This window comes from Papaver somniferum, chromosome 5 (genome assembly GCF_003573695.1).
Source record: "Papaver somniferum cultivar HN1 chromosome 5, ASM357369v1, whole genome shotgun sequence".
Classification (NCBI taxonomy): Eukaryota; Viridiplantae; Streptophyta; class Magnoliopsida; order Ranunculales; family Papaveraceae; genus Papaver; species Papaver somniferum.
This window is the reverse complement of record NC_039362.1, coordinates 140,095,366-140,122,858: the sequence shown is the minus strand read 5'-3', so window position 1 is coordinate 140,122,858 and position 27,493 is coordinate 140,095,366. Positions and strand designations below refer to the sequence as shown.

The window sequence follows — 27,493 nt, the reverse complement described above, 5'->3', positions numbered from 1 at the left end:
CGAAAATAACATAACCGTTGATGGAGCATATAAGAACCATCGATAAGAGAAAAGAGAATAAAAGTTGACAAAGAGTGGATATGATGGGTGTTGGTTAGGCCTAAGTGGATGTCGGGCTCGGGGCTTGGAAAGTGGGGTTTTGACGTTTAAGATGGAGTGCACGGTATAATGTGGTGGTCGGAAAGATTAGAGTAAGACAGAAAAGATGTGCTTTATTGGTGGGAACGGCTGATAGTGCAAAGAAAATTAAGGAAGAAAATGTAGTGAACGGGATAGTAGTAAGATGGGGAATTAAGGAAAACTAACAGACGTGTATGCTAGGCTCTGATACCAAGACAGAACTACTAGATATTACGATAAAAGAGGATTATATTATTGAATGAGATGATTTACATTGAGTACCCATAAGGTATATATAGCGACACCATAACTTGGTATGCAAGATTAATACTCGTAAATCAATTCATACTAAATATATCAAACGCTGAATATAACTCTAAATACTAAAACTTTCCATATAATATTTGTATACTCTAACAGCTATAAAAGATGGAATCCAGAACATCAAAACTATCTTCATAATTTTGGTATTGGTTCTTCATCTGCACCGCACAACTCAAGAAAAGTCTCAACTGAAGAATTACAACAATGGAGATCTCTATATAATCCCTGCAAAAGAATCAAAAGTGCAGAAACAGATCATATTTCGACCTCCTCAAGCAAGACAGGCAATCTCAATTCTAACAGCAGCAACACCAGTACCAGCAACAACCGGTAATGACTCATCGCAACATATCGAAGCTCAAATCATAATTCCTATTAGACTACATCTTGGGGCCGGTGGATACCCCTCCTTTTTTGGTCACTGTTTTGTTTTCCTCTTTCAACTAGTTCCTAGTGTCTTTACATAGTTTTCTCTTGCAGGTGTCTTTGCTTTCTACCATATTAGTATTATTTTCTTAAATCTGTGTCTTGTTGTTATCTAGTGTGTTCTTTACCTCTCTGCTTTGCAGAGTGCTTTTGGTGTGCTAGTTAGCTCTTCCTGGTGTTACCCTGTCCATAGAGTTGTTTTTTGTTATAACCCAGGCTTCTTGTTTAGTATCTTGTTTTAGTGAATATCTATAGTCTACCTAGAATTAGTCAGTATCTGGTCGTAGTATACTATACTTCTTGCAGACTTTTTTTTCCAGGGTTAGCAATTTTCTTTCTCCCCAAGTTCTGTTATGTTCTGTTCAGTTCGTTTTTGTTGGTAACACTAGTAAACCCATAACTCAGTTTTGTGCTGAATCTAGTCCTTTTGTACCCTCTCTCTCCCACATCTGCTCAAGCCCACCTAATTGCAAAAAATTTCTAAAGCCCATAAGAAACCCACATACATCCTATTTTTTTACCCTCTGAAGCCCAGAAACTGATTGCTAAAATCATCTACAGACAATTAGCAATACCACCTACATTATAGTTCTGTTACCCTCAGATTTTCTGGACACCACTCAAAACCCTCAGACACATCCATTCTCTCATCTTTTATTCTCATCTTTAAAATTGAGCATTTTGGCCTGGAATTGCCAGGGAATCAATAACCCAACCACAATACAACACCTAAAAGATATAATCTCTTTACGCAAGCCCAATACACTATTCCTCTCAGAAACTTTAGCTAATGAAAGACACATGCCAAGCCTTGCTCAATCCCTTCAATTACAAAACCTAACCTCAGTACCAAGAGTCGGTAGAAGAGGTGGACTATGTCTCATGTGTAACAACCTAAATATCCAAGTGCTAAGTCAATCCCAGAGTTTCATCCACGTCATTGTCACTCCACCATCTCCAGCACAACCTTGGCTATGCACAGGTATATACGGTCCTCCACATCAAGCGGAAAGAACAAATTTCTGGTAGGATTTCCCAACAATTTTACCCAACATATCCAACTCAACCTCTTGGGTATTGATAGGGGATTTTAATGAAGTAACAAACCAATTGGAAAAGAAAGGGGGAAGACAAGTCAACTACAGCGAGACTCAGCCATTCCTCTCAATGATAGATCAAATGGGATTTATCGACATGGGATTTAGTGGAGATCCATACACTTGGACAAACAATCAGCAAGGCCAAGACAATATAATAGAAAGACTAGATAGAGCTCTTGCAACCCCATATTGGCGCACCGCAAATCCTCGTTCCGCCGTCACTCATCTTCCGAGGATAGCATCCGATCATGCACATATCCTTTTGCGCACCAAAGCAATTGAATGGAAGGAACAAAAGAATTACAAATTTTAACATCTATGGTTAACGCACCCTCAGCTCAAGCAAATTTTAGATTCTGCTTGGACTCAACAAAGTGACGATGAACCTGCTCTGGACCTTCAGCTGAAGCTAATAATCACTGGCCAAACTCTTATGGATTGGAACAAGAATACATTCGGACATCTTCCAACTCTAATTCGCCAGTCAAAGAAGCAAATACAAAGGTCTCAACATCAATGCGCCATACATAATGGAGGAATTAGCATACTGGCTAAATCGAGAAAAAGAGCTACGGAACCAACACCTGATCTTACTTCAATGTCATGCAATATATTGGCAACAAAGATCCAGAATAAAATGGCTCCAATAAGGAGATAATGATACGACTTTCTTCCAAACCAAAGCAACCATACACCGAAGTCGCAATAACATTCAACAATTACAAGATCAATAAAATAACTGCATATCAGACAAAGATCAAGTAATTCAGATCATCCTAGAGCATTTCACAAATCAATACACGACTCCGAACACAATAATAGATGAAGAGATATTTGAGGAAATAGCACCAAGATTAACACCTGCACAATGTGATTATCTCACGGCAGAAGTCACGGTGCAAGAAATCAAGCAAGCTCTGTTCTCAATCAATTCCGAAAGTGCCCCTGGGCCGGATGGTTACACAAGTAAGTTTTTCAAAGTTTTCTGGATACCACTCACACAAAAATAATAGCCATGGTTCGAAGTTTTTTTACTTCTTTAAATATCCACCCACTCATGAACCACACAAACATTACTTTAATTCCAAAAGTGGACCACCCAACAACACCATATCAATTCAGACCTATCATCCTCTGCAATGTCTGTTACAAAATCATATCAAAAATTCTGGTCAACCGCATTCGACCCCTTATCCCATTTCTAATAAGCCCGTATCAAAGCGCTTTCGTCCCTCAACGCTCAATTCATGATAACATCGCAATTGAAGAAGAGCTATTCCACTACATTAAAACCTCAACCATTGTCAAAGAACCCAAAATTGCTCTTAAACTAGATATCCAAAAGGCTTATGATAGCCTGGACTGGGGTTTCATTTAAAAAGCCTTTACCAAATTAGGATTTCCGGCAATTTTTGTGGACTATATCATGTTATGTATTAGCTCAGTCACCTAATCCATCAACATCAATGGTACCCCTCATGGTTTCATCACACCAAGCGAGAGGCATAAGACAAGGTGATCCCATATCTTCATACATTTTCATTGTATGTGCTGAAATTCTATCAACAAATCTTGCCAAATTGGAAGCCAAACAGATGGTTTGAGGTCTCGGAATATCACAAAAGGCACCTCCCATTTTACATCTTATGTATGCAGATGATATTCTAATCACCTACAGAGCTTCCCAAGAGAGTAACATCCACCTCCAAAAGATACTTCAATCTTACGGATCTTCGGCAGGACAATTAATCAACACGGAAAAATCAACAATCATCCACGTCCAAGATTACTGCCAGGAGATATAAACACTCTGCACCATTTTTTCAACATGCCAACCTCTTCAACCCCTCCTATTTATCTCGGAGCCCAATTCAAACACGGGAGAACATCCCGCCACATATTCGAACATTTGCTTCAAAGGCTAGCTCATAAAGCTAAAGGATGGATGGAAAAATGCCTTACACCTGCCAGAAGGTTAGTTCTCATTAAAACCTCCTTAACTCCGACATCCAACCACCTTATGCAAACACAACTTTTCCCCAATCATGTCCACAAACAAATCGACCAGATACAAGGAATTTTTTCTGGGGGCATGATTCCTTTGTTCGAAAACTGCACCCTTTAGGATGGAGCAAACTCTACACACTAATAGAAAAAGGAGGTCTCGGCATCAGGAAGAGTAGACAACATAATAAAGCTTTACTCATGAAAAGAATATGGAATATTCACGATCAACCGCACTCTATCTGTACCGGTATATACAAGGAAAAGTACCTCCAACATCAACAAATTTTTCAAGGTACGCTCACCTTGCCTTCTACTGCCAGCCCACAATGGAGGAAAATGGCATCCCTTATACCATTTATAAAACAACAATTATTTCATCGCATAGGAAATGGTCTAGACCAATGTAGTTAATATCGGATATCGGTTCATCTCGGCCGGGACCGATACACTGGTACGATTTTATATCGGGGATATTATCGTTGAAATATCGGTATAATATCGGTTCTAGATTTAGAGATTATAATTTTATATTAAACATTTTCTCCACACATTTTCGGATAAGATATAATAGATAACATCAATTTTATCAAAAATACAAAAGAGTAACTTTAGTAACTTGCTTCGAGAGCTACATGCACCTCTACTACCACCTGGAAGACTTTCTTCGCCAAAATTACCCTTAAACTTTATAGAAAACGACCAATACCGTCTCATATCGGGAAATGTAGGAAAATTTCGTATCGACCGATACGGCCGATATTTGACCGAAACGACCGATACGGCCGATATTATCGGGCGAATATCGTATCCCCGATATCCTTCTTATCGTATCGTTCTGGGCCGATATCCGAAATATCCCCGATATATCGGCCGATACGGCCGATATTGACTACATTGGTCTAGACACCCCCATCCAAGCTAATTGGATACCTCACTTTCCTAACCTTGATACATCCCATAGTTATCCTATCCAAACTGTGGCTGATTTAATTGACCCTATTACTCACAATTGGAGACATGATCAGCTCCACAACCTACCTCCTGATGCAATACAACATATTATCAATATCCACGTTCCCCTAGACAACAACCCAGATAAAATTATCTGGACACATTCGAAATCCGGTAAATATACCACTGCTTCTGGATACAACAGTTTAGCCCAACAAGATAACCATACAACCACAACCCCCCCCCCCTTCCAACCACTAAATTTCTATGGGCCTTACCTTTTCCTCCAAAAATACAGCTTTTCTTGTGGAAAGCTATTAACGAAGGATTACCAACCTTCTCCTTATTACACCATATCAACCTCACCAATTCAAACATCATAGATGCAACTCTGATCCAGAAACGGTGACTCACATGCTTATTCAATGTCCGGTAGCATTTGCGGCATGGACCAGCCTCTTAAACCGCATACCAACAAACTCTCTTCAACATAAAAACCATCCTATCACCTTAAATCCTCAAACAACCATATCGAATATATTACAAGCTTATACTGATAACACCTCTATCACAAGTTTCTGTTTTCTTTTCTGGGCATTATGGACAACCAGAAATGATCTGGTCTTCAACCAATCCCAATCTCACCATGACAACATCCTGAGGACAGCTTTAGCACAATAACAAGAATTTGAATGGGAAAAAAAAATCTCCCCACTAGTACTACCTGGAGATCCAACTCAGAGCTTTGCAACGACTAGCACAAGAACAACTACAATTATTCAAGTTGGATGGTCTAGTCCAGATTCAGGATGGATAAAAATAAACACAGATAAGGCTGCTAGAGGCCATCCAGGTATGGAAGGAGCGGGATTCATTTGCAGGGACTCGAATGCACAAACCATTATGGCTCTTGAACAACCTCTAGGCTTAACTACTGCGCTAACGGCTGAGACATGGGCAACAGTGATAGAAACCAGAACAGCAATGGAAAGACAATTGGCAAAGAGTGATAATTGAAACAGATTCAGAGAATCTCATGCACTTTATAAGAACATCAGCGGAAGCTCCGTGGTATATAGCACAAATGATTACAGAAATCAAACAAAGAGTGCACCACATACCTTGTTGCCACATTCAACACAATTACAGAGAAGGCAACCAAGCAGCGGATGGTATAGCAAACTTTGCAACAGATAGAAGCGAAGAAGGAAACAATTCGACAACGATATGGGATCAAACAAACCCACCTTTTCTTTCTCAAATTCTGTTAAGTGACTCTAGGGGAATTACTTTCCTCCGTGTAATCTCTGGTTAATTCCTTTTAATATATACATGCTTCAAAAAAAAAAAAAAAATCAGGCCGATACGTGGTGATATAAAGATAGATACCTGTTGATACTGGCACGGCAAACAATCATCTTGACTCTATATTTGCTCATTGACTGGTCATCAGTTTGACAAGAATAACAACAAAACAGCAAGTTGGGCCTCAGTTTCATACTCACCTCCACCGCATTCTCTTTTCATCTTCTTTCTCATCCTGCGCAGAGATCTCGAATTAGGTTTTCAAACTTTTTTGGTTTTCGCGATGTCTAAATCTACATCACATACTGGTTACTACGGAACGATTCCAATATCGACACCATCAACATCAGAATCAGGCATGGAATTCATCTCAAGAGCTAAAGAAAGAGGTAGATCAATCTACGCAACTCGTAAACCATGGAAAGAACTTGCAGATCTAAAATCTTTCGACAGAGCTATTAATTTCACTCGAATCAAAAGAAATCTGAATTACTTTCGAGTTAATTATGCTATGATCATGTTAGGTATACTTTTCTTGAGTCTGTTATGGCATCCAGTTTCGATGATTGTGTTCTTGGTTGTTTTTGTTGGTTGGTTGTTTTTATACTTCTTTAGAGACGAACCATTGGTTGTTTATAATTGGAGTTTTGATGATCGTGTGATACTGGTGGTGTTGAGTGTTGTGACGATTTGTGCTCTAATTTTGACTCATGTGTGGTTGAATGTTGTTGTTTCGCTTGCAATTGGAGTTGGATTGGTTGTGTTGCATTCGACTTTTAGGGTTACTGATGATTTGTATCTGGATGATGAGCAAGATGGTGGTTATGGCGGTGGTGGTGGTGGATTGTTATCTGTTGTTGGCAGTTCAGAGAGGACAGGTTACAGTCATGTATGAAGAATGAATTTCGTCTATGTTCATTCCAAACATGGAATTTAGAGTATTTCAATTTGTTTGAAGCAGGTTTCACGGAGGGGTGACTAGTTACAATTCTGTATTCTTGATAGTTGTTTGCGTTTATCAGTCATGGTACTTTGGTCTTGCATTTGGTTGTAATGTACTATGTTTCGCGCATATGAACCAGTATCTGAAGACATTGTACTGGAATGGCAGAGCTTCACTGAACTAAACAATGTATTAGATTTAACTTTTTGTTAATTCAAATGGGTTCCTTTTTATGGGTTGGGTTCATCAGGTTGTTGGTATAATAATTTGGTTTTGATGAGTCTTTCTTTCTCTTCAATTTTATTTGTAAATTTTGTTTTCAGTGTTCTGAGGTTCTACCATTTATGCAAGAGCAGTTGTTCACCAGTGGCGGTGAACTTGCTTTGCTCATGTATTCACCGGTGAACTTTTGAGACCATCTGCTGGTCTCCAAGAAGAGCCATTGTCATATGGCCTTGGAACTTGCGAATAATTGGCAGAAAAGTTTACGGCTCTATTCATATATTAATTCCAAAAGGAGTTATTAGTCTCCAAATTTAGAATTTTCATGTAGTTAGCAGTCAAACTTGCATGCTATATTTTCCTACAAAATCCATGTACAAACCGAAGGGCCTAGATAAGTATAATTATTGGTACATTATTATTGAAACTTTCAGGGGTGCAAGTTAAAGTGCCTTCTTCGACTTTAGGGACTGAAAACTTTCAGGAGTGTAAAGTGAAAGGGCATATCTTCGACAAAAAAAGATGCTTCGACTTCAGGGACTGAAACTTTTATTAGCTAATAAAAGAACATTGTACTAAAAAAATAAAAATTGAACATCTGTCAGAATAACATGTTAAGCTGGTTGACAATAAACTCATCGTGCTGCCTACTGCTAAGACTGCTCCTGCAAATTCCAATAACAATTACATTCTCTGTAGCTTTATATTTTCAAATCATATATGGATTATTACAATATAGCTTAGACCTCACTGTTCACTCAAAGAGTTTTCACATTCCTGGCTCGAATGACCCGAACTCCGAAAGTGACAAGATTATTCACTAGGATAATCTTAATATGGCATCGTTACCAAATGGCATTGGCGTAATTTGCTCCATCTGAAGCTAACATCAATGAACCAGTATCTGAATGGCAGAGCTTGATTGAACTAAAACAATGTATCAGATTTAACTTTTTGTTAATTCATAATGGTTCCTTTTTATGGGCTGAGTTCAGGTTGTTATTGAAATTTGGTTTGATGAGTTTTTCATTCTCTTTCATTTTTCGTTTGTAAACGTTGTTTGCACTGTTCTGAGTATATATAATCATAGCTCATTTGAAGCATCTTAAGCAATGAGAATGTGCAAGAACATTTTTCTCATGGATTCCTAATGAATCTGTTCACTCTAGTTGTGTAAGTTATGTACTTTCCAGTGAACTATTGGGACCATTTGCTGGTCTCAAGAAAAAGCCTTTTCATATGATCTTAATAATGCTTGCGAATTGGGTCATGTATTATTGAAACTTTAAGGAGTGCAAGTTAAAGTGCATCTTCAACTGAACCCGAGTGTGGCCACGACATTGGTGGATGGTGGGAGCACTCATCCAACAGTTGGAGGAAATTTCCAGCCAGAAATGAGAAATTAGAGCATCTTTCTCAAAGTAAAATGTTACAATAAATGTTAAGTTGGTCGGCATTGGTAGTGCTAGCCGTTTGGTGTAAACAACCATATCTGAAACTCAAGTTGAATGCTGACAGCTACAGACTAGGCGTGAAACTCATTATATTTGATGACTTGGATTCCTGTTATCCGATGATCTTTTAGTTTTGTACTTAATATTCTTCTCTACCCTTTATTAACAATTTATAAGTAGAATTCCTCTTCCATTTCCACTTAAACTCATCATGCCAACTGCTAAGACTGCTCAAGCTCCTGCAAATTCCAATAGTACTAGACGTATATTCTTTTTCAAATTGTTCATAGCAATTACAGTCTCTGTATCTCTGTATTTTCTAATCATGTGGTTTACTATACAGCTTAGACCTCGATGTTCACTCGAAAAGTTTTACATTCTTGCGCTCAATAAAGCTTCGAATCACCCGAATTCCACAGCCATAGCGCTGGAGCTCAGTTTCTGGAATCGAAACAATGAGAAGAGTATTTACTACGATAACCTTAACATGACTTTGTATTATCATAGCAAGAGCTTAACTTCACCAATTGGGAATACATCTATTCCACGATTTTATCAACAACATAGCCATACAAAACATCATATTGAGATGATTCAAACTTCTGGGGTACCTTGGAAGGATGCCAAAATGAAGGTTTCAAATGGAAGTGCGGCCGTATTTCGAGTCTATTTGACAATGAATATAAGGTATTCGAATGGGATATGGAAGTCAAGAAGACACGAGCTAAGTTTAGGAGTTAATGTTACTGTCAATGATCAGGGAATGAAGTCTGTCAACAGTAGCTTGAGGTTGTTGGCTGTCTAATGTCAGCTATTGTGTTGTGTGAATGTTGTTGGTACGGGTTTTTTATTTTAACAATTTTGCTTTAGTATCCTCGCGTAAAATTTGCATCATTAGTCTAAGAAATATGTTTGAACTTGTGAATTAGAAACCTGAACCAGGTAAAACCCATTTTACTATAACGCAAGCAAGATACATAAAACATCCAGATTGCAGACACTAAAACATACTACTAAAGACACGAGATCACGTAGAGTAATCGACATTGGCAGGGGCATCACAGTACAACATTGGCAGCGGCATCACAGTATCCGCGTAGGATATCCCCTTCCTCTTGAGTAAAACCTAATGACCCAAGCATAGCAGGCCAACAGCTGTGTTGGATCACATGAATTGCTCGACAACAATTGTTACCTAAATGTGTCTCACCATTAAGAAAGAACAGTATAACCTCTCCAGTACATGCTTGAAGCTCCATTAACGAGTCCCAACATTCTGAGTATGACCCAGTCGATTGTAGCCGAGCAGCCAAGGATATTGGTGATCCTTCCGGAACATGCAACAAAGATCTTGCTTGAGCAGTAGTGCCGATATTGCCCATTGCGGCCTGTGTTACTGCAATCAACATTGTCAGTCCAAATAAAAACTTTGAAGAAGTGAAATAAAGTGAAGCCATTGTATACGCAGGTGTAGAGAGAGAGAGATAGAGAGGTGAATGAAGGTATGAGTAAGGTGGATTCTATTTATATAGGCTGAAGAGATAGAGTTAAGGCGAATTCCATTTATTGATGCATGCAAGTAGTGGAGTGCCTTACATGGGTAGAACTGAATTAGAAATCAACGTATTCATCATTTCGAGATCATGGATTTCATTTAAGGACAATGAATCAGGGAGGGTTATGGTAGTTGAAAAGGAGATTAACTGTTTTATTACACCTCACATACATCTCTCTTACACTCTCAGTACACCTCACAAATCTATACCCTTTGGTGGAGGTTTTTCAGCGTCTTTTATGTTCTTGCTAGCTACCTCTTCGGTTGCAGTTCCACTACCCTTGTACCTATACCATCTAGCACATACCAAGAAATAACCAAAATTCACAACATTCATCACCGCAATCATGTAGTAAAAGTAGTCTAATCTCCCTTTGTTTAGATCTTCTGGCAACCAATTCCCAGTTACATTTCCTTCAGTTGTTCGATGAACTATAGAAACCATGAAACTGCTAATGTAACTCCCCACTGCGAAGCCAAGAAAGAAAAAGGAGACTGCGACACTTCTCATGTTCTCAGGGAACTGGTTATAGTAAAACTCTAGCTGGCCAATGTGATTAAATGCTTCAGATAGACCATTAACTGAGAGCTGAAGGATTAACCAGTGTGCAGACATTGATGATACGGCGCCTCCGCCTTTGGCAATACCTAGAGTTGGGTAAGTAAGAGCGAAATTCCTTCGACGTTGTTCTACTAATGCAGAGACAAACATCGTGATTATAGATATGAAAGTTCCAATACCCATTTTTTGAAGTAGTGTTATACCACCTTCTTGACCTGTTAGTTTTCTAAGTGACGGGACAATGAGGCGGTCATAAATAGGAATCCAACGAGAGGTGACCCACCCTCTTAGTTTTAAACCTTCCATTTTCCTTGTTGCTTTTACTTTTATGCCAAAACTGGCCTCTCTTCTTATCACAACCAATATAGTTAATATCGAATACCGGTTTATCTCGGCCGAGGACCGGTACACTGGTAGAATATTGTATCGAGGAGATTTCGTTTTCAAATATCTATACAATATCCGCTCTAAATTTATATTTATAATTTTTATACTCGGTAGTAAACATTTGCTTCATACGATGCAATTTCTTTTTTTTGTGTTTTTTTCCTTAAAATGAATTGTCATCAACTCGTTTAGCTTTTGGAGTTTGCAGTAGCCGTGGGATTTTGCATCTCACGTACACGTGGCAGTACAGATGGCTTATAGGAAAGGTCATACTCCAGAGTAAGGAAAATCTAGGCTAGGGTGTAACATGAACTATTTTCAGTTACCACCACCTCCACGGCTCCACCCACCGTCTTCAATTACAACTATAGCCATTAACGATTTAGAAAGATCATGCTGCTTAGCTTTAGCAATTGATCTTTAAGGGAATATTTATTTGGTCTTAATCTTGTTACATGATCTGTAATTGGAATTCCGTTGTTTTGAAATGTAGTCAACTTATATTTTGAAGATCCAAAAGGTGAATTTAATCTTAGATTCTAGATTCACGCTGAGTTTCCTTATTTTTTTGATTCTCTAATCTCTATGTAGCTTGGATTAAATATCCTTTAATTAAATGCCCACAAAAAAATTTCATCTCTGAATAATTGGATTTGAATTAAACTTCTATTTTGTTGATTAATTTGAGTTTGTGATTCAGTGATTTATTGATTAGTGTTAGTCGCATTGATATTTCTAGCGTAGTTAGGTGATATGGTGGTGGTAGCGATTTCAGTGGCGGTGGAGGCAATGGTTATTAAGGGGTTCTGATGAGCATCAATTGAATCTCGCCATTGAGATTGAGAAGAAGAATTTTTTCGGCTGCAAAGAAGGGTTTCTGATAATTGTTCTGATGGACATTCGGTGAGAATCACGAGATTTAGGATTTTTATCACATCAGAGAATTCCTAAATTCCCCTAATGCTCACAGCAAATTCCGAAACTATCACATATCGGAAAATCGGTTGTACCGTTTTCGTGTATATCGGCCCGATATTATCGGCAGAAAATCGTATCACGATATTGTTGTTTCCCTTTCACTCTCCCGATACCGATAATATCCCCAATATTTCGGACGGATATTGACTACATTGATCACAACTACAATTACCGTATTTTTTTCATACTTCATTTCCTTCAGTCATAAAATTTGTACATCAGGTACGGCAAGTAATTTATTTTTATGTCGAATTGTTACAAATATAAAACAATTACAACTTCTCAATTGGAGAAAAAATGATCGATTTGAAATTATATCGAAAGAGAGTGAAATTCAACTATTATTTCAGTAGATTCAAGAAGAGATAGAGTTATGGATACAAGTAAGGCCGGATTTGATTTACTCAACCAATAATCCGACCCAATACTGTTTCAATCAGATATTTTTCCACCATTTTTCCTTTTATTCTCGGCAGTTAATTTCTTGAAATACTAATTATTGATTAAAATGAAAGACATTTCTCAAATTCATTTTCTTAGCTAGCAACAATATTACGAGCAAATAGAGTTAAGATTTTTTTTTTATTTTCATTCAAATTGTTAAATCAAACTAATTTACAAAGGAAAATCAACACCGTCGTACAAAGGGAAATATTGTTTTTTTTTTGTAAGTTGGAATAGATTAAAACAGGCTAACTTAGGGAGTTAGTAACCCTTACATCAACAATAGTAGAGCCATCTAATATTGGGTTATGAACTCCAATCCAAGCATTAGATTTATCTACTTCTAAAGCATGCACAATACAAGACGAAGGTTCATTCTTCCAATTAATACAAGTTGAGAAAGATTTAGCCTCTTTAGCAAGGATATCAGCTACATCATTTTCTAATCTAGGAATATAAAAAAAAAACCAAAAAATTTGGGCAAAGATTAAAAACTCTCTTTACTTCATCCTTGATCGTCTGGTTCTGCCAATTGATTTGAGACTCTTCTCCATTCAAGTAATCAAAAAGGTTCTTGCAGTCCCCTTCTGCACTAAAATTTGACAAATCTCCATTCATCGCCCATGTTGCTGCCTGCAAAAGCCCTAAAGCTTCTGCTTCCTCTGGAGATGAAGATGTGATGGGTCCTGCTCTGCCTTGCTCGAAGTTTCCTGCATCATTTCTGAAGATTAAAGAAAAACCTGCTGGTGTATACATAAAGGTTCAGGTTGCATCTAAATTGAGCTTTTTTTGTGAAGATTTAGGAGCTTTCCAACTTGGTTTTTCCATTGTTCTAGTTATGACATGTTTAGTCGAGAATTTTTTCTTGTACCAATACTATAAATGTCTTTGTATTTCTAGAGCTAATTGACTATGTGTTTGTTGTTGTTTTTCAAAGGATCTATTGCATCTTTCCTTCCATATAAACCAAATCTTTGTCATGATTATTTCTATGGGAATGATAGTGTTTTCTTTTCATATCCGGTCTTTACAGACCTCTAAAAAAGTGGTAGTTGTATTGAAATTCAGTTCTACAGGGTATGGATCTGTTGCCCATACAGACTTGGCATAAGAACAATGAAAAAAAAGGTGCTCTATGGATTCATGTTCCATACATCCAAAGGTGCAGTTAGGTGTTATGTCCTCCATAAATCTGGATAATTTTGGGTTTGTAGTCATAGCATTTTGTAAACACTTCCGTGTGAAGATCTTTATTCTTTGAGATGCATCTATTTTCCATAATCCCTTCCAAAAATCGTCACACTGTCCTAGGTTATAATTATTCACAATTCTTTCATTAAGCTTGTTGTACATGGATTTGACTGTAAATTTTCTTGAATTAGTTAGAAGCCATCTAAGAGTATCTGGTTTAGCTAATGATATTCTTATGTTACAGATCTGTTTAGCAATCTGTTCAGGAAACAATTCAAAAATTAGATTAGAATTCCACTTATTGGTAATGGGATCTATAAGATCTTTTACAAGTGTTAAATGGGAGTTGTTCACATTTTTGTATGTGCTAAGATTTTCCTCTAGTTTAGGGATCCAATTATCTTCCCAAATATTAATGTTAATGCCATCACCTACTTCTCATACACTATTTTGTTCTACTAAGAACTTGTTTGTTTGCAGCTGACTCGACGTCTGAATCTGAGTCAACCCTGACTCGGACCGAGTCAGCAGTCAGACCGTTTGTTTTCCATTTTGAGTGAGATCTGACTCGACCTCTTACTCAGACATAACCCCTGACTCGGACTCATTTGAGTCAGGTAACAAAATACCCCTGACTCATGGGACCAAACCACTGACTCACTTATTTCCGAGTCAGATGAGTCAGATCTGACTCAAAACAAACATATCGACTCAGATCCAGATGAGTCAGGTGATTTCACTCAGATCCAGATGATTCAGATCCAGACGACTCAGATGAGTCAGGAGTAAACAAACATGGTGTAACTTGATTCCTTTGCTAATGCATTTCCAAATCCAAGACATCACTGATGATATTTTAGCTTTGAAAGCAGAGGATTTTCTAAAATATTTGGGTTTTAGTTGAGTCACCCAAAGAGCCTTAGGTTCAGTTAAGAATCTCCAAGCAAGATTAGTTATTAAGGCTAAATTAAACTTATGAGCATTTTTAAATCCTAGACCACCTTTGCTAATAGGTTTACATGAACAATAGTAAGATTTAGGGTAGTAGCCTTTATAGTTGGTTTCTTTCCCCCACCAGAAGTCTCTTTGTAAACCATCTATTTTATGAGTGATTTTTTTTTGGAAGAATAAAACAACTCATTTGGTAACTAGCCATACCTGCCAGGGTTGTTTTATTAAGGACCATTTTACTAGCTTGAGCTAGAACCTTACCTGTCCAACCTTGCACTTTTTGTTCCATCTTTTCTATTATACCTTAAAAGAGTTTTATTTTTTCTTTATCTATAAAAAGTGGAGTTCCTAAATATGAATCCTTTAGGTCGATTTTTTTTTATTTTAAGAAGTTTACAGATCATTCTCTGATGTTTAGGTTGGACTTTTTTACTGAAAATAACTCCAGATTTATCAAAATTAATCAACTGTGCTGATGATTTGCTAAATTTTTCTATAATTTGCAGTAAATTATGACATTCTTTAAGGTCTGCCCTAATGAAAGGTAAACAATCATCAGAAAAGAAGAGATGGGAGATTGGACTATTTTTTGGAGTCATCTTGATACCATGAATAATCTGCTCTTCTTCAAAGGAAATAAGCATTCTGGAGAAAATTTTCATGCAAATAATGAAAAGATAAGGGGATAAAGGATCCCCTTGCCTAAGACCTCTAGTTGGTTTGAAATAGCTCCCTGGCCTACCATTAAGCAAAACAACTATAGAAGAAGTAGAGATGCATTGTTGGATAAGGTTACAAAAGTTTTTGTCAAAACTAAAAGCTTTCATTGCAGTAATAAGGAATTCCCAGTTGACTCTATAAAAATCTTTAGACATGTCGATTTGTATTCCTATTCCAACATGTTTTACTTTCTTTTTCTTAAAAGAATGGATAAGTTCCTGCGCTATAACTACATTATTAGAGATTTTCCTTTTGGAGAGGAAAGCTGCCTGAAAAGGGGAGATAAAAGAGTTTAAGAATGGTTTCATTATGTTCCATAGGATTTTTTCTATAATCTTATAAATGGTATTACACAGTCCAATTGGTCTAAAGTTACTAGATTCTTTAGGGTGCCTGCATTTAGGAATAAGAAAGAGGAAAGTTTTGTTGAGTTCTGGGTGTAATTCTCCTGTTTTGAAAAATAGTTGTATGGTTGCAACCACTTGCTCACCTACAGTTTCCCAGTTGAGTTTGAAGAAACTAGCTGGGAAGCCATCAGGTCCTGGAGATTTATTAGGTTCTAGTTTTTTTATAACTAACCAAATTTCCTCAGCAGGGGGTATATAATTTAGGATAGCATTTTCTTCTAAAGATATACTAGGTTGTATACTATTAAAAAGGTCAGAGTTGGAAGAGACTGAAAGAGGAGGGTCAGAGAAAAGATTTAGAAAAAAGTCTTTGAGTGTTTCTTGCATTTCATTTATCTTGAAAGTAATTTTATATTTGTCCATTTTTAGACATTCTATATTGTTCCATTTCCTTCTCTTTAAAGTTTTTGATGAAAAAAATTTGTATTTTTTTCTCGTAGTTGAACCAAATTGTCTCTAGACTGTTGTTTTGCTATTGCTTCTTGGGTACCATAAAGATGTTCTAATTGAGATAACTTTTCTTTAATCTTTTCCTCTTTCTTGTAAACATAGCTAGAGTTGTTCAAGTTTTCTATTCGTGACAGGATTTTCTTTATTTTTTTAGAAGGTAAACCAATGATGTTTTTCTTCTAGTGAGCTAAGTTAATTTGGAGAGATTGAAGGTTAAGGATCAAGGAATTTGTTGGGTTATCTCTAATGCCATGGGACCAGGTATATTTAATAGTTTGGACACAAGAGATTTATTTTTGATATAGCTTGTATCTAAGTTTAATGCTATATGACTGTGATCTGAACCTGCAGCCACTAAGTGAGAGAGTTCAGCTTTTGGAAATTGAGTATTCCACTCAGGATTTGCAACAGCTCTGTCTAATATTTCTTGGATATTAGCTGAACCTTCCCTATGATTGTTCCAAGTGAATTCATAACCTTTAAATCCTATATCTAATAGCCCCGCATTACTTAGAATGTTATGGTAATGTTCACAGTCAGATTTTTTAAAAGGTATCCCCCCTAATTTTTCTTCCTGGCTAAATATCATATTCAAATCTCCTAAGAGGATCCAAGGCATAGATTTATTTGTTCAGAGATTTCAGTTAGGAAATCCCAAGCAATGTTTCTGTTAGATGGGTATGGACTACCACAGAAGCAAGTTAGTAGCCATTATTTGGACTCAGAATTGTTTTTAACTAACACATTAATCATAGTAATGTTCCATTGGAAAATTTCAAAGGAGAAGCCATCAACCCAAGCTAAAGCTAAGCCTCCTGCTAATCCAATTGGGTCAACTATATGAGTATTGGGGTAATCTTTAAGAAGAGATTTAACTAAATGTTTTTGAGATTTTGTTTCAGATAGAAATAAAATCTCAGGTTTATCTACAGAGATTAATTGATTTAGGTGATTCTGAGTGAAAGGGTTGCCACAACCCTGCACATTCCAAGCTATGATTTTCATTGTTTGAGAAAACTAGATCAGTGTAATACTTTAATAGGAAAAGGTTATAAGAATTAAACGTACAAGTAAAAAACAAACAAGAATTATGGTTTTGAATCTTAGTGAGTCTTACTAAGTAGAGCTATGCTTAATTACACTGAAATGCTTATAAGAAAATAGTATTTTTAGTTAAGTCTAAGTACCTGAAATAGTTATAATGGTGAATTGTAATGTCCTATCCTAATTAGGGATTTAAAACTTAGGTCTACACTAATTTGCAAACACAACCCAAAATAATCAAATAACTATAAGGTTAATTGTACCAAATAAACAAAAATATTCCGAAAATTAAAGACTAAGCGTATAAAACTTAATTGAATATAAATTGGAAAATTTAAAAGATTAAGGGGAGAAAAACTTGTAGGGACTCATGTCGCACTGATGGGGGAGACAGAGAGAAAGGGAGAGGAAGATAGGATTCAGTTGAGCGAGGTTTTTCTTTTAAATTAGCGCCACATTAGTTAACGCTTAGGTGTTTTCCTTCATATGGTGTTAAAATGGAGTTTCCAGACTCTGGCGAGAAAGAAAAACATGAATAGAAATACTAAAAGCAAGTTTAAAAAACAGGATTTGAGAGTACACAGAAGGAAATTAGAACAAGGGTCAAAGGGATTGAAGGAGATTCTATAAAGACAGGAACAACAGAAGAAAAAGATGCAGAGAAGAGAGAAAAAAAACTTTCTCATAAGGGGAGGAAAGAAATCTTCCCCAATTAAAGGAGAAGATGAACTGGTTATAAGAAAAGACCAGAACCAGGAACTGGTTCGAACTCCCTAGCTTTTGCATCTCATTAACACCGCTTGGATCTAGAACAAACTCGTTTAAAAAAAATGCGACACATAGATCAATACAAGGATTCAAAAATATAAGAATTCAAATACCTACTCTAAAGCTAATTATCCACAAAAAGTGACAATACCAGGTAATTCGGGATAAGGATGTAAATCTTTAAAAGAATCAAAAGATATCTATCAGAAAGGCTACATGGGATGTGGTCAAACAAAACGCAGGTTTTATCCTAGTAAAGGAAAAACCTAACAAATAAAAAGACTTTTACATCTGTAACAACCGGGAGAAGCAATCAAAAGTAGAAAAAGTCTATCAATTTCATCAGAAGCATAAACTAGAGTAGGTAATTGAGTAGTCCCAAAATGAGATAATACCTTAAAAATTAATTTAAATAAAGAGTTCACAAAGAATATAGAAACTTTAATTTTTTAACAAGCGAAAAGGAAGCATATAAATTTCACAAATTTAGGGAGAGAGGTAGAGACGGAAGCAAAAGAAGGGAAATATTGGTTTGTTTTTAGTTCTAAATGTAAATTTTGCCTTAATTAAATAATCAACATTAATTTTATCCTGAATATCTTATGGAAAATACGAAGGCGGTATCAAAAAAAATAAAACCTTAATTCAGTAGTAGTGGGCGTATTCTTGTTCTTGTTTGTGCATCAAGCAAAATAGTAAACAGAAGGTATGCTCTTGTCATAAGCATGGGACGTTAAAGATTATAATATCTTTTGTGTCAAAGGCTCGTAGCTACAGATTACTAGTGTAGTGCCCCCAAAGCTAGCAGCTGACTAATCCAAGAGATTAACTAAATACAGAGGCACTAAGAATCTAAAATATTTACTTAAAAATTCAATTAAGAAATCTGCCACAAAATTTAATCCAGAAACTAGCCCCGCTCTGGAATATATATATACAAATCTCCTCTAAAATGATACTTATATAATAGCCATTTGGTTTACAAATAGAATATACAATATAATAAATATAGCAGAAGTTAACCAACTAACAAAATCAACCCTTGAAGCTTTCGCTGCGCAACTTTCATCTGTCTCTGAAACTGAAAGTGGGAACGGGTGAGCACATCATCCCTAAAAGGGGTGCCTAGTTGAAATAACATTTAACTTTCAAGAAATCATGGCAAGACATGGAAAACAATACATGTTTTCCCAACATTAAAAGTGACCAAGTCACTGTAACAAACAAACATGTATATGGACAAACTCCTTCTTCAAACAATGTATACTATGGTTGTGCAATTCCGAACTCGCAAATCCACACCTAATCGTATGTATGCATGTCGACAGTTCCGAACTCGCAAACTACCGACCAATATATCATAAAAGCTCTAGGTATAAATGTGAAGGAGCGTATCCTATATACCACAGGTGGAAATTGTTATTTCCCATAAAAATTCACTGACATTCAAAACATTACAAGTCCTTTCTAATTCATGGAAAGATTAAAAGAATCAACAGAACAATCATAATACAAATAAACAATGCATGGAATGCACAAAAAGTAAATACATGAGTTTTTAAAACATAAACTTTTGTAAAAGAAACAACAATGGTTCTAAAAGAGTTAAATGTATTCCCACCTATTTTGATGACAAGCCACGCCTACCTCGAGATCTACGATCCACTGGTTCATCCTTTGAATCGATCGTTGTTAATAAAGACTAAACTGTTAATCAAACAAGAAGTCTAAAAATCTAGCCAAAATGGCTCACAAAAGAATCATACTAATCTATCTAATGGTTCTAAAGCCATTTAAATAGTCTTAAGAATATCTACAACTTTGTAGAAGGAACCAAAGGCTAAATCAGACCATAAGGGTCCAATATATGCTCATTGGGCTAAGGTCCAGTCCATCTGAGACTAAAGGCCAAACTAACAGTCACATGTCAACTAACAGTCCACGTCAAGTCAAAGTCCAGGGTCAATGGTCAAATAAGTCAAACAAGAATCGGTCAACGATTCCACTCAGGTCAAGATAAGGAAAAACTCAGTGAGTTAACTCAGTCTACAAGACTGATTCAGGTGAGTCAGGTTCACAGACTCAGTCAGATTAACTGAGTCATCTAAGAAACTAGTCAAACATCTAACTTGGATGACTAACATACCTAAGTTTCAAGAACAAAAGTTCATACAAACACTATACACAATTCAGCTGAACTTCATAAGTTAACTACAAATACAAGTCTAGCTTACCTACAAATACAGTAGCTGCAATATCCACAAAGCTCCAACTCAGACAACACTCAAACCTCAACTACAACTCCCATTTGATTACACTTTACTTCTAACTGAATTTCAACCTCAGCATAAACAAACTCATCACCACAAGCAGTATCAGTTACTTCCAACAAACTAATCCACCACCTGTACATCCATATCCTCACTGCAGTTTTAGTTCTAATATACACACTCTTCACTTCAGCATTATCAACAATTCACACATCCACAATAAACTCATTTCAACTATTCCAACAGCCATACTTAAGGCACAACACCACTATCAGCTGAGCAAACACAATTGCTTCTCATACCACTACCTTAAACTCAATTCAACACCACCATTACAACCTGTATTCTCAAATCCTAAATCACTAACTCAATTATCAACAGTTCAATACAATAACATCAGTGTCTCCTTCTACCTGCAACTCAGTTCAATAACAATTCCATTTCCATTTCATTCTCCTTGCATTTGCAATCAAACTCCTAAACAACATACATCACTTCATCTCAGGTAACCTCATTCACCCCAAATTCAGTCAACAACCTCCAATTCCACTATCCTCAGTAAACTCATTTCAATTCAAATATCATTAACAACCTCATAAACTCAAAACTGAAATGAACAACTAAACTAGTTTACTGAGATAAACAATTACCTCAAGATAACTTTCCTCAAGCAACTGAATCAGATTCTGCTTCTCACCTTGATTTTGATTCACCAACACATCTCAAGACTGCTCAGGACTCATCAGCACAACTCAAACCACACCTAAAATCTTCAACCCATCACTGGTTCTCAATTAAAGTCCAATTCAAATCCCAAACCTTCATTAAAACAGAACCAAACCCTAATTACCAATTCCAAACTATTCCTCAACCTCAAATTCTAATTCAGGTAAAACCCATCTTTAATAACATCTTATTCATCACTAATCAAACTTTTATTAAATATTCTGAGAAACCCTAATTATCTTTAATCTCAAATTCAACTCAAAACAGCAATCAAACTCTTCAATCAAGCAAACCTATCTTATAATTCCATCCACCTCTTCTTAATCCTTACTCAAATCGAATTCCAATCCAACTCAGGAAACCCTAATTCTTTATTCAATCATGAGAACAAATTCAAAGTCTCATTAAACAAATACCCATGATTCTTCATCAACAACAACTCCATAATTCATCCTCTGAATCTACAGAACATCAATCAATTTTATAAACCCTAATATTTCCTATCTACTCTCATCACGATTCACAACAGCACTTTCTTTTTCTTAATTCCCTGATACATGAACACTTCCTTCATATCAACAACATCACCGATCGACTTTTCTTGAGTTTACTCTCAAAATCGTTACTCGACTGAAGTACATAGAAAGCACAGAAGAGAAGAAGGAAAAGAAGAAGAAAAAGAAGGAAGGAGAAGAAGGAAAGAGAAAATGAATTTATCTTCGATCGGTTTAGGGATAAGAAGAATAGAGAACACTAATCAACCCACCTTATTTGATAAGGGAAGCCCATGTCGGTTCGAGTGGAAATAGACTAATTTTCCCTTCATAGTAATCTGTTGATATCTACTTCGTCTGGTATCCGAATGAAACGTTTGAGTAGTCCATTTATCATAACTTTTCAAGACCTATCTAACGATACTAATTTTGTATATAAAGTGTTAGATTAATTTCTATAATTAATTTTTGTGTTAAACTAATCGACTTATTATCGGCTAATTCATCTCTTGACTGGTCTGATAGCTTTGACGAGCTTGAGGGTCTTTGCAACTACTTAGTTACAAGAACATGATCATGCCTCATCCAAAGTAATTAAAGTTTACTATTTTGATGATTTGCATGATCGTTCAGGATAGAGCGTGCAAATATGGATATTGAAAAGCCAAGGGTACCCAAATATACCTTAAGCTAAAAACTTTTCCTACCTATAAGTCCTTTCTCCGAAAGTGATTGTCTATGGACTGAGTCGATACGATACAACTAATCGGTTAACACTTCTTATGATCGTCTGTGGATACGAGATCGAGACAATACAATAACGAAGTATGTTTACTTGATGCAAAGGTTCGGACTTAACCAAACACAATAGGATTGCTTATCAAGTAAATAAGAATTAACGTTTGTGTAATTTACTTTAATTATAATAAAACAATTATAATGCGGAATATAAAATTAAATGACACAACAAGATTTTGTTAACGTGGAAACCGCAAATGCAGAAAAATCCCGGGACCTAGTCCAGAATTGAATACTCTCAGGATTAATCCGCTACACAAAATTACACTAACTTCGTATAGTTGAGACCAAGTAACTAACCCTATAGTTCACCTAGTTCCTTCTGTATTCCCACGCCTCCAACTTATAAATAAGTCACGTACTTGGAACAATTCGTTTGGTTCGTATTCCAAACAGTAAAGGAACAACAAATCTGTTTGGTATCAACTTTATTCAACCAAGTGATATGAGTCGGACAAAGGCTCTTCCGTTTATCTCAACATAAACTCCTTCATCAGGTCCTTGGATCTATCTTATGTTCAATCACCCAAAGGTAATCGTTTAAGATTAAGCCAACAACACCTTTAATCTGAATAATCATGTTGATGCCGATCTACTCAATTAATCAATCCAATCTACCACAAGGATAAACCGATTATTATTTGGATCTTCTTTTACCGAAACAAGTATTGTGCACACCAAAGATTATAAAACCCAAGTCAGATATTCAATATCTTCTTTGTCTTAAAATCTTCTTAAATCTTCAATAAAAACCTGCACACAATCACTTGAATCTCTTGTGAACAATCAAGCACAGAACGGAGTCTGTTAACAATGGATTATAACAAGATCGTCTTTAGAACTAACAACAGTCTAAAGATCCCTGTCGAAACTCTGAACTAGTTTGAGTGAATCTTATATCAGAAGAGAAGATTCTCTTCTCTTATATCAGAAGAGAAGATTATAAACAAACTAGGTGCAATCAGATTTCAACCACCGTTAGTCAATCAAACCAATCGAAAACAAAAGATAAACCACAATTATCTAGTTTCCCACCAACGGTACACGCTAGAGATTTTCATTCCCAGAGAAGACTTTAAACTGAGCGGCCGTAAGAGATTTCGCCAAATTAGGTTACTCTTCTCTCCGAATAGGAGCTACACCAATAACAACAACAAAAGAGTAAATTTGTTGTTACGAAGGATTAGTTTGCTAGAAAGGCAAGCTTCGAGTATTTATAGACAAGAAAGTTTGGACAACGAGGACTTTTTAAAACCGAAAATATTCTCAATATATTCATTAAAGCACATATTCGGTTTTCATAATTCCTGGAAATACTCTGTCCAAAAATAACGATCGAAATCTCTCGGAAAATCTAATTAGTAAATGTACATTACTAATTCTGTAATTTCCCTACAAAATGAAATTTATAACCTTAATTAAAATATTCTTAACTTACTTATGTTTCGATCCTGGGATTCTCTTCCCTTAGCCGTTAAGGAGTATCTTTGAACAATTAAAGAAATAAACATTCACAGCACGTGTTCAAAGTTTGTCGACATCTTTACTTTGTAAGTTCTCTTTCACACTTACAACCTTGAAACCGATTTGCCACACTTCCAAACAAGTTTATAATTGGTTCATCTGACTTTCAAGAACTATGTGATTGATCAAACCAACATTTAATCACAATCATGGGTTTACGGTTCTACCAAAACAAGTTTCGGTTCTACCTCCATGTGAGTACTGTGCATAGTCACACTAGCTTTCCAAAAATTCGGTTGACTAGGTACTAGGATCGGTTCCCCACATATATATGGTATCTAACTTATATGTGTTGCACATGTCCATATGATCGGTTCCCCTTTGCCTAAAAACGTGTTGCACATGTCCATATGATTGGTTCCCCTTTCTGCTATAAACCTTGCTGCACCCCATACAAGGATCGGTTCCCTTTGATGTATTGCACCCCTTACAAGGATCGGTTCCACTTTCCTTTTAATTGGTCAGATATACAAAATCCGATCATACCACAGGTGATTACTTAAGATCGGTTTTACTATTAAAAGTTATACCAATACATAAGTCAGGCATTTGTGAATAGTTATACCAAGAACATACTCTATCACATATATTGGTTCAAAGTTTGTCGACATCTTTACTTTGTAAGTTCTCTTTCACACTTACAACATTGAAACCGATTTGCCACACTTCCAAACAAGTTTATAATTGGTTCATCTGACTTTCAAGAACTATGTGATTGATCAAACCAACATTCAATCACAATCATGGGTTTACGGTTCTACCAAAACAAGTTTCGGTTCTACCTCCATGTGAGTACTGTGCATAGTCACACTAGCTTTCCAAAAATTCGGTTGACTAGGTACTAGGATCGGTTCCCCACATATATATGGTATCTAACTTATATGTGTTTCACATGTCCATAGGATCGGTTCCCTTTTTCCTAAAAACGTGTTGCACATGTCCATAGGATTGGTTCCCCTTTCTGCTATAAACCTTGTTGCACCCCATACAAGGATCGGTTCCCTTTGATGTACTGCACCCCTTACAAGGATCGGTTCCACTTTCCTTTTAATTGGTCAGATATACAAAATCCGATCATATCACAGGTGATTACTTAAGATCGGTTTTACTATTAAAAGTTATACCAATACATAAGTCAGGCATTTGTGAATAGTTCTACCAAGAACATACTCTATCACACATATTGGTTGTTCATAAGATATGCAATGAATAACAAAACCAATAACACCTGGCAATTTCCTTTTCGGTCCACAAACAAGTTTATGAACTTACTTCGTTAGAACACATGTAAACATTGTTCCCTAGGATGAAATCCTCACCTCATACCCATACATAATCACAGTAGCATTCTAATGATTATGGCGATGTCTTATCAACAAAGTTTAATGGTTAAGCAATAAACCTCTTATTGTATTCCTTAATACTATGTCTATCTAGAGTTCAAATATGCTTCGCAGTTATGTTTTCAATATGCACGACTTGAAAGATAGTTAGGTAATGAAACAGTTTAAGTCAAATATCACTAACCTCAAGTGGAAGGATGATTGTTGTCGTTCTAGCTCCTTGATTCTTCACATCTTCAAGACTTCGCAATACTTGTAATGTCTCATATCCTAATACTTTCAGGCTAACCTATATGAAGTTGACTCTAGTACATAATCAAGCGACTCTTAACATGAGTTTTGATTCACTAAAATATGACAACCAAACTTGGCATACCAACTATTGGTGGGTTCAACCGAGCAATGCTCTAACAATCTCCCCCTTTGTCAATTTTAGTGACAAAACTCTTGCATCATATGGATAAACAAATTACAAGAATTCATTACAATCCGCTTGATTCTCTATTCAACAGCACAGTAAAATTACTTACATCTAATCCTTGAAAATGTCGTTGTTGACATTATAATAACAAAGATAATACTCCCCCTAAGGAAGATAGGTAGATATTCAATCTGCACGTCTTTGTTATACCAATTTATATGACAGGTTACCCCCCCTTAGTCTGTGCTTTCACTCTTTCGTTAGATAAAACATTCAAGTACCTATGTTCTTTTCCCTAGCGATGCCAATCAATATAAAATCAGTGCAAGCATCACTTGTTTACTCCATATATCTCCCCCTTTTTGTCACAAAAATGACAAAGAAACGAAAAAATAAAGGACAAGACGAAAAGAATCTTACAAATCTCAGAATAGACTTGCAAACCTGTAGAGTTAGGCACGAGGGTTCCACACATCACGTTATGATAACCAATATCAAAACCGAAACTACAAGTAGTCTTATTTTGATATGTTACCAAGGAAATAATTGTCCAAAACAATTTTTCCAATTTAGTTTAAAAAACCAAAAAACAACTAAACACATTAGTCCCTTTGCTAAACCGATTGTTCAAAAACAACCGCTTAATTCGATAAGACCAAAATAAAGATAAACTCCATTTTTCTCATCAGGTTCTAATTATCCATAAACTTATACCTTTCAATTTTAAACAAGACAAGTACTAATTTAGTTAACTAGCATTCCTTGTTTAGGCATTCGATTAGACTTGAATAACCGAAACCTCACTTTGATAAGACAAACTAAGATCAGAATTAACTTAGTTTCTTATCCGGAATCGAATTGGACTAAACAACTCATACCGTACACAAATTATTTCGTTAAGCCATAAATAATTCATACAAACCAAAATAAATCAACTTGTATAATTATTCACCTCAACCAGAAGCAATTGAAACAACATAGACATTAAAAGCACCACAATTGCACCGTAATTTTGTAAGCCTAAACAATTGATACCATACAAAAGCAAGATAACAATGGTTTTTCTTAACCGGAACCAATTGAATCACACACACATCAATTGTACCGAAATTTTGTAAGCCTAAACAATTGATACCACACAGTAAAACAAGATAACAATATATTTTCTTAACCTGAACCAACTGAATCACACATCCACACACACATCATGGAAAAAATATCAATTAAACCGAAATTTTGTTAAGCAAAAGCAACAAATATATATAATATAAACTCAGGCTTTTCTTAAACAGGAAAAAAATTAACTAACAATATCGTTACTTCAAATTTCGCATCCACTTCTCCAATATGATAGCATCTTCGTCCAGGGAGAATTGTTATCGAAATATCACCACGTTGTCATCCTTATGCATAAACAAAAGAATAAGAACACACCTCAACCTTTACCAGAGAAAGGTTGAAAACTGGTTTTAACAATTGCAAGCAAAAGTTAAAAACCGTCGAAACACATATGCTTTAATGCTAAACCAAAACCGATTCAATATATTGTGACTTTTTCACATATTGTTTCTATCAGAACCCCTCATGATCCTTTGATAAATCCTACCT

At 36.1% G+C, this 27,493-nt stretch overlaps 3 protein-coding genes across 3 annotated transcripts; 2 read left to right on the top strand and 1 right to left on the bottom strand.

Moving 5' to 3' along the window:
• Positions 1-6,419: 6,419 nt before the first annotated feature.
• On the top strand, positions 6,420-7,456 carry LOC113282941 (PRA1 family protein F2-like). The gene has a single exon (XM_026532050.1). It carries the CDS (start codon positions 6,517-6,519, stop codon positions 7,126-7,128), a length of 612 nt encoding a protein of 203 aa, XP_026387835.1. The 5' UTR covers positions 6,420-6,516; the 3' UTR covers positions 7,129-7,456.
• On the top strand, positions 7,294-9,657 carry LOC113279711 (protein NDR1-like). The gene is made up of 3 exons (XM_026528381.1): positions 7,294-7,365; positions 7,500-7,577; positions 9,196-9,657. Exons 1-3 carry the CDS (start codon positions 7,294-7,296, stop codon positions 9,655-9,657), a joined length of 612 nt encoding a protein of 203 aa, XP_026384166.1.
• Positions 9,658-9,910: 253 nt separating this feature from the next.
• On the bottom strand, positions 9,911-10,309 carry LOC113279710 (egg cell-secreted protein 1.4-like). The gene has a single exon (XM_026528380.1). It carries the CDS (start codon positions 10,307-10,309, stop codon positions 9,911-9,913), a length of 399 nt encoding a protein of 132 aa, XP_026384165.1.
• Between the last annotated feature and the right edge of the window lie 17,184 nt (positions 10,310-27,493).

What these genes read in the sequence shown, in the direction of transcription:
- LOC113282941 (XM_026532050.1), top strand. Translation starts at nt 6,517, where the DNA reads ATGTCTAAATCTACATCACATACTGGTTACTACGGAACGATTCCAATA.
- LOC113279711 (XM_026528381.1), top strand. Translation starts at nt 7,294, where the DNA reads ATGTTTCGCGCATATGAACCAGTATCTGAAGACATTGTACTGGAATGG. An exon ending in GCTTCACTGAACTAAACAAT is followed by an intron (nt 7,366 to 7,499) that starts GTATTAGATTTA and finishes TTTTGTTTTCAG; the next exon opens with TGTTCTGAGGTTCTACCATT. An exon ending in CTTTGCTCATGTATTCACCG is followed by an intron (nt 7,578 to 9,195) that starts GTGAACTTTTGA and finishes TTTACTATACAG; the next exon opens with CTTAGACCTCGATGTTCACT.
- LOC113279710 (XM_026528380.1), bottom strand. Translation starts at nt 10,309, where the DNA reads ATGGCTTCACTTTATTTCACTTCTTCAAAGTTTTTATTTGGACTGACA.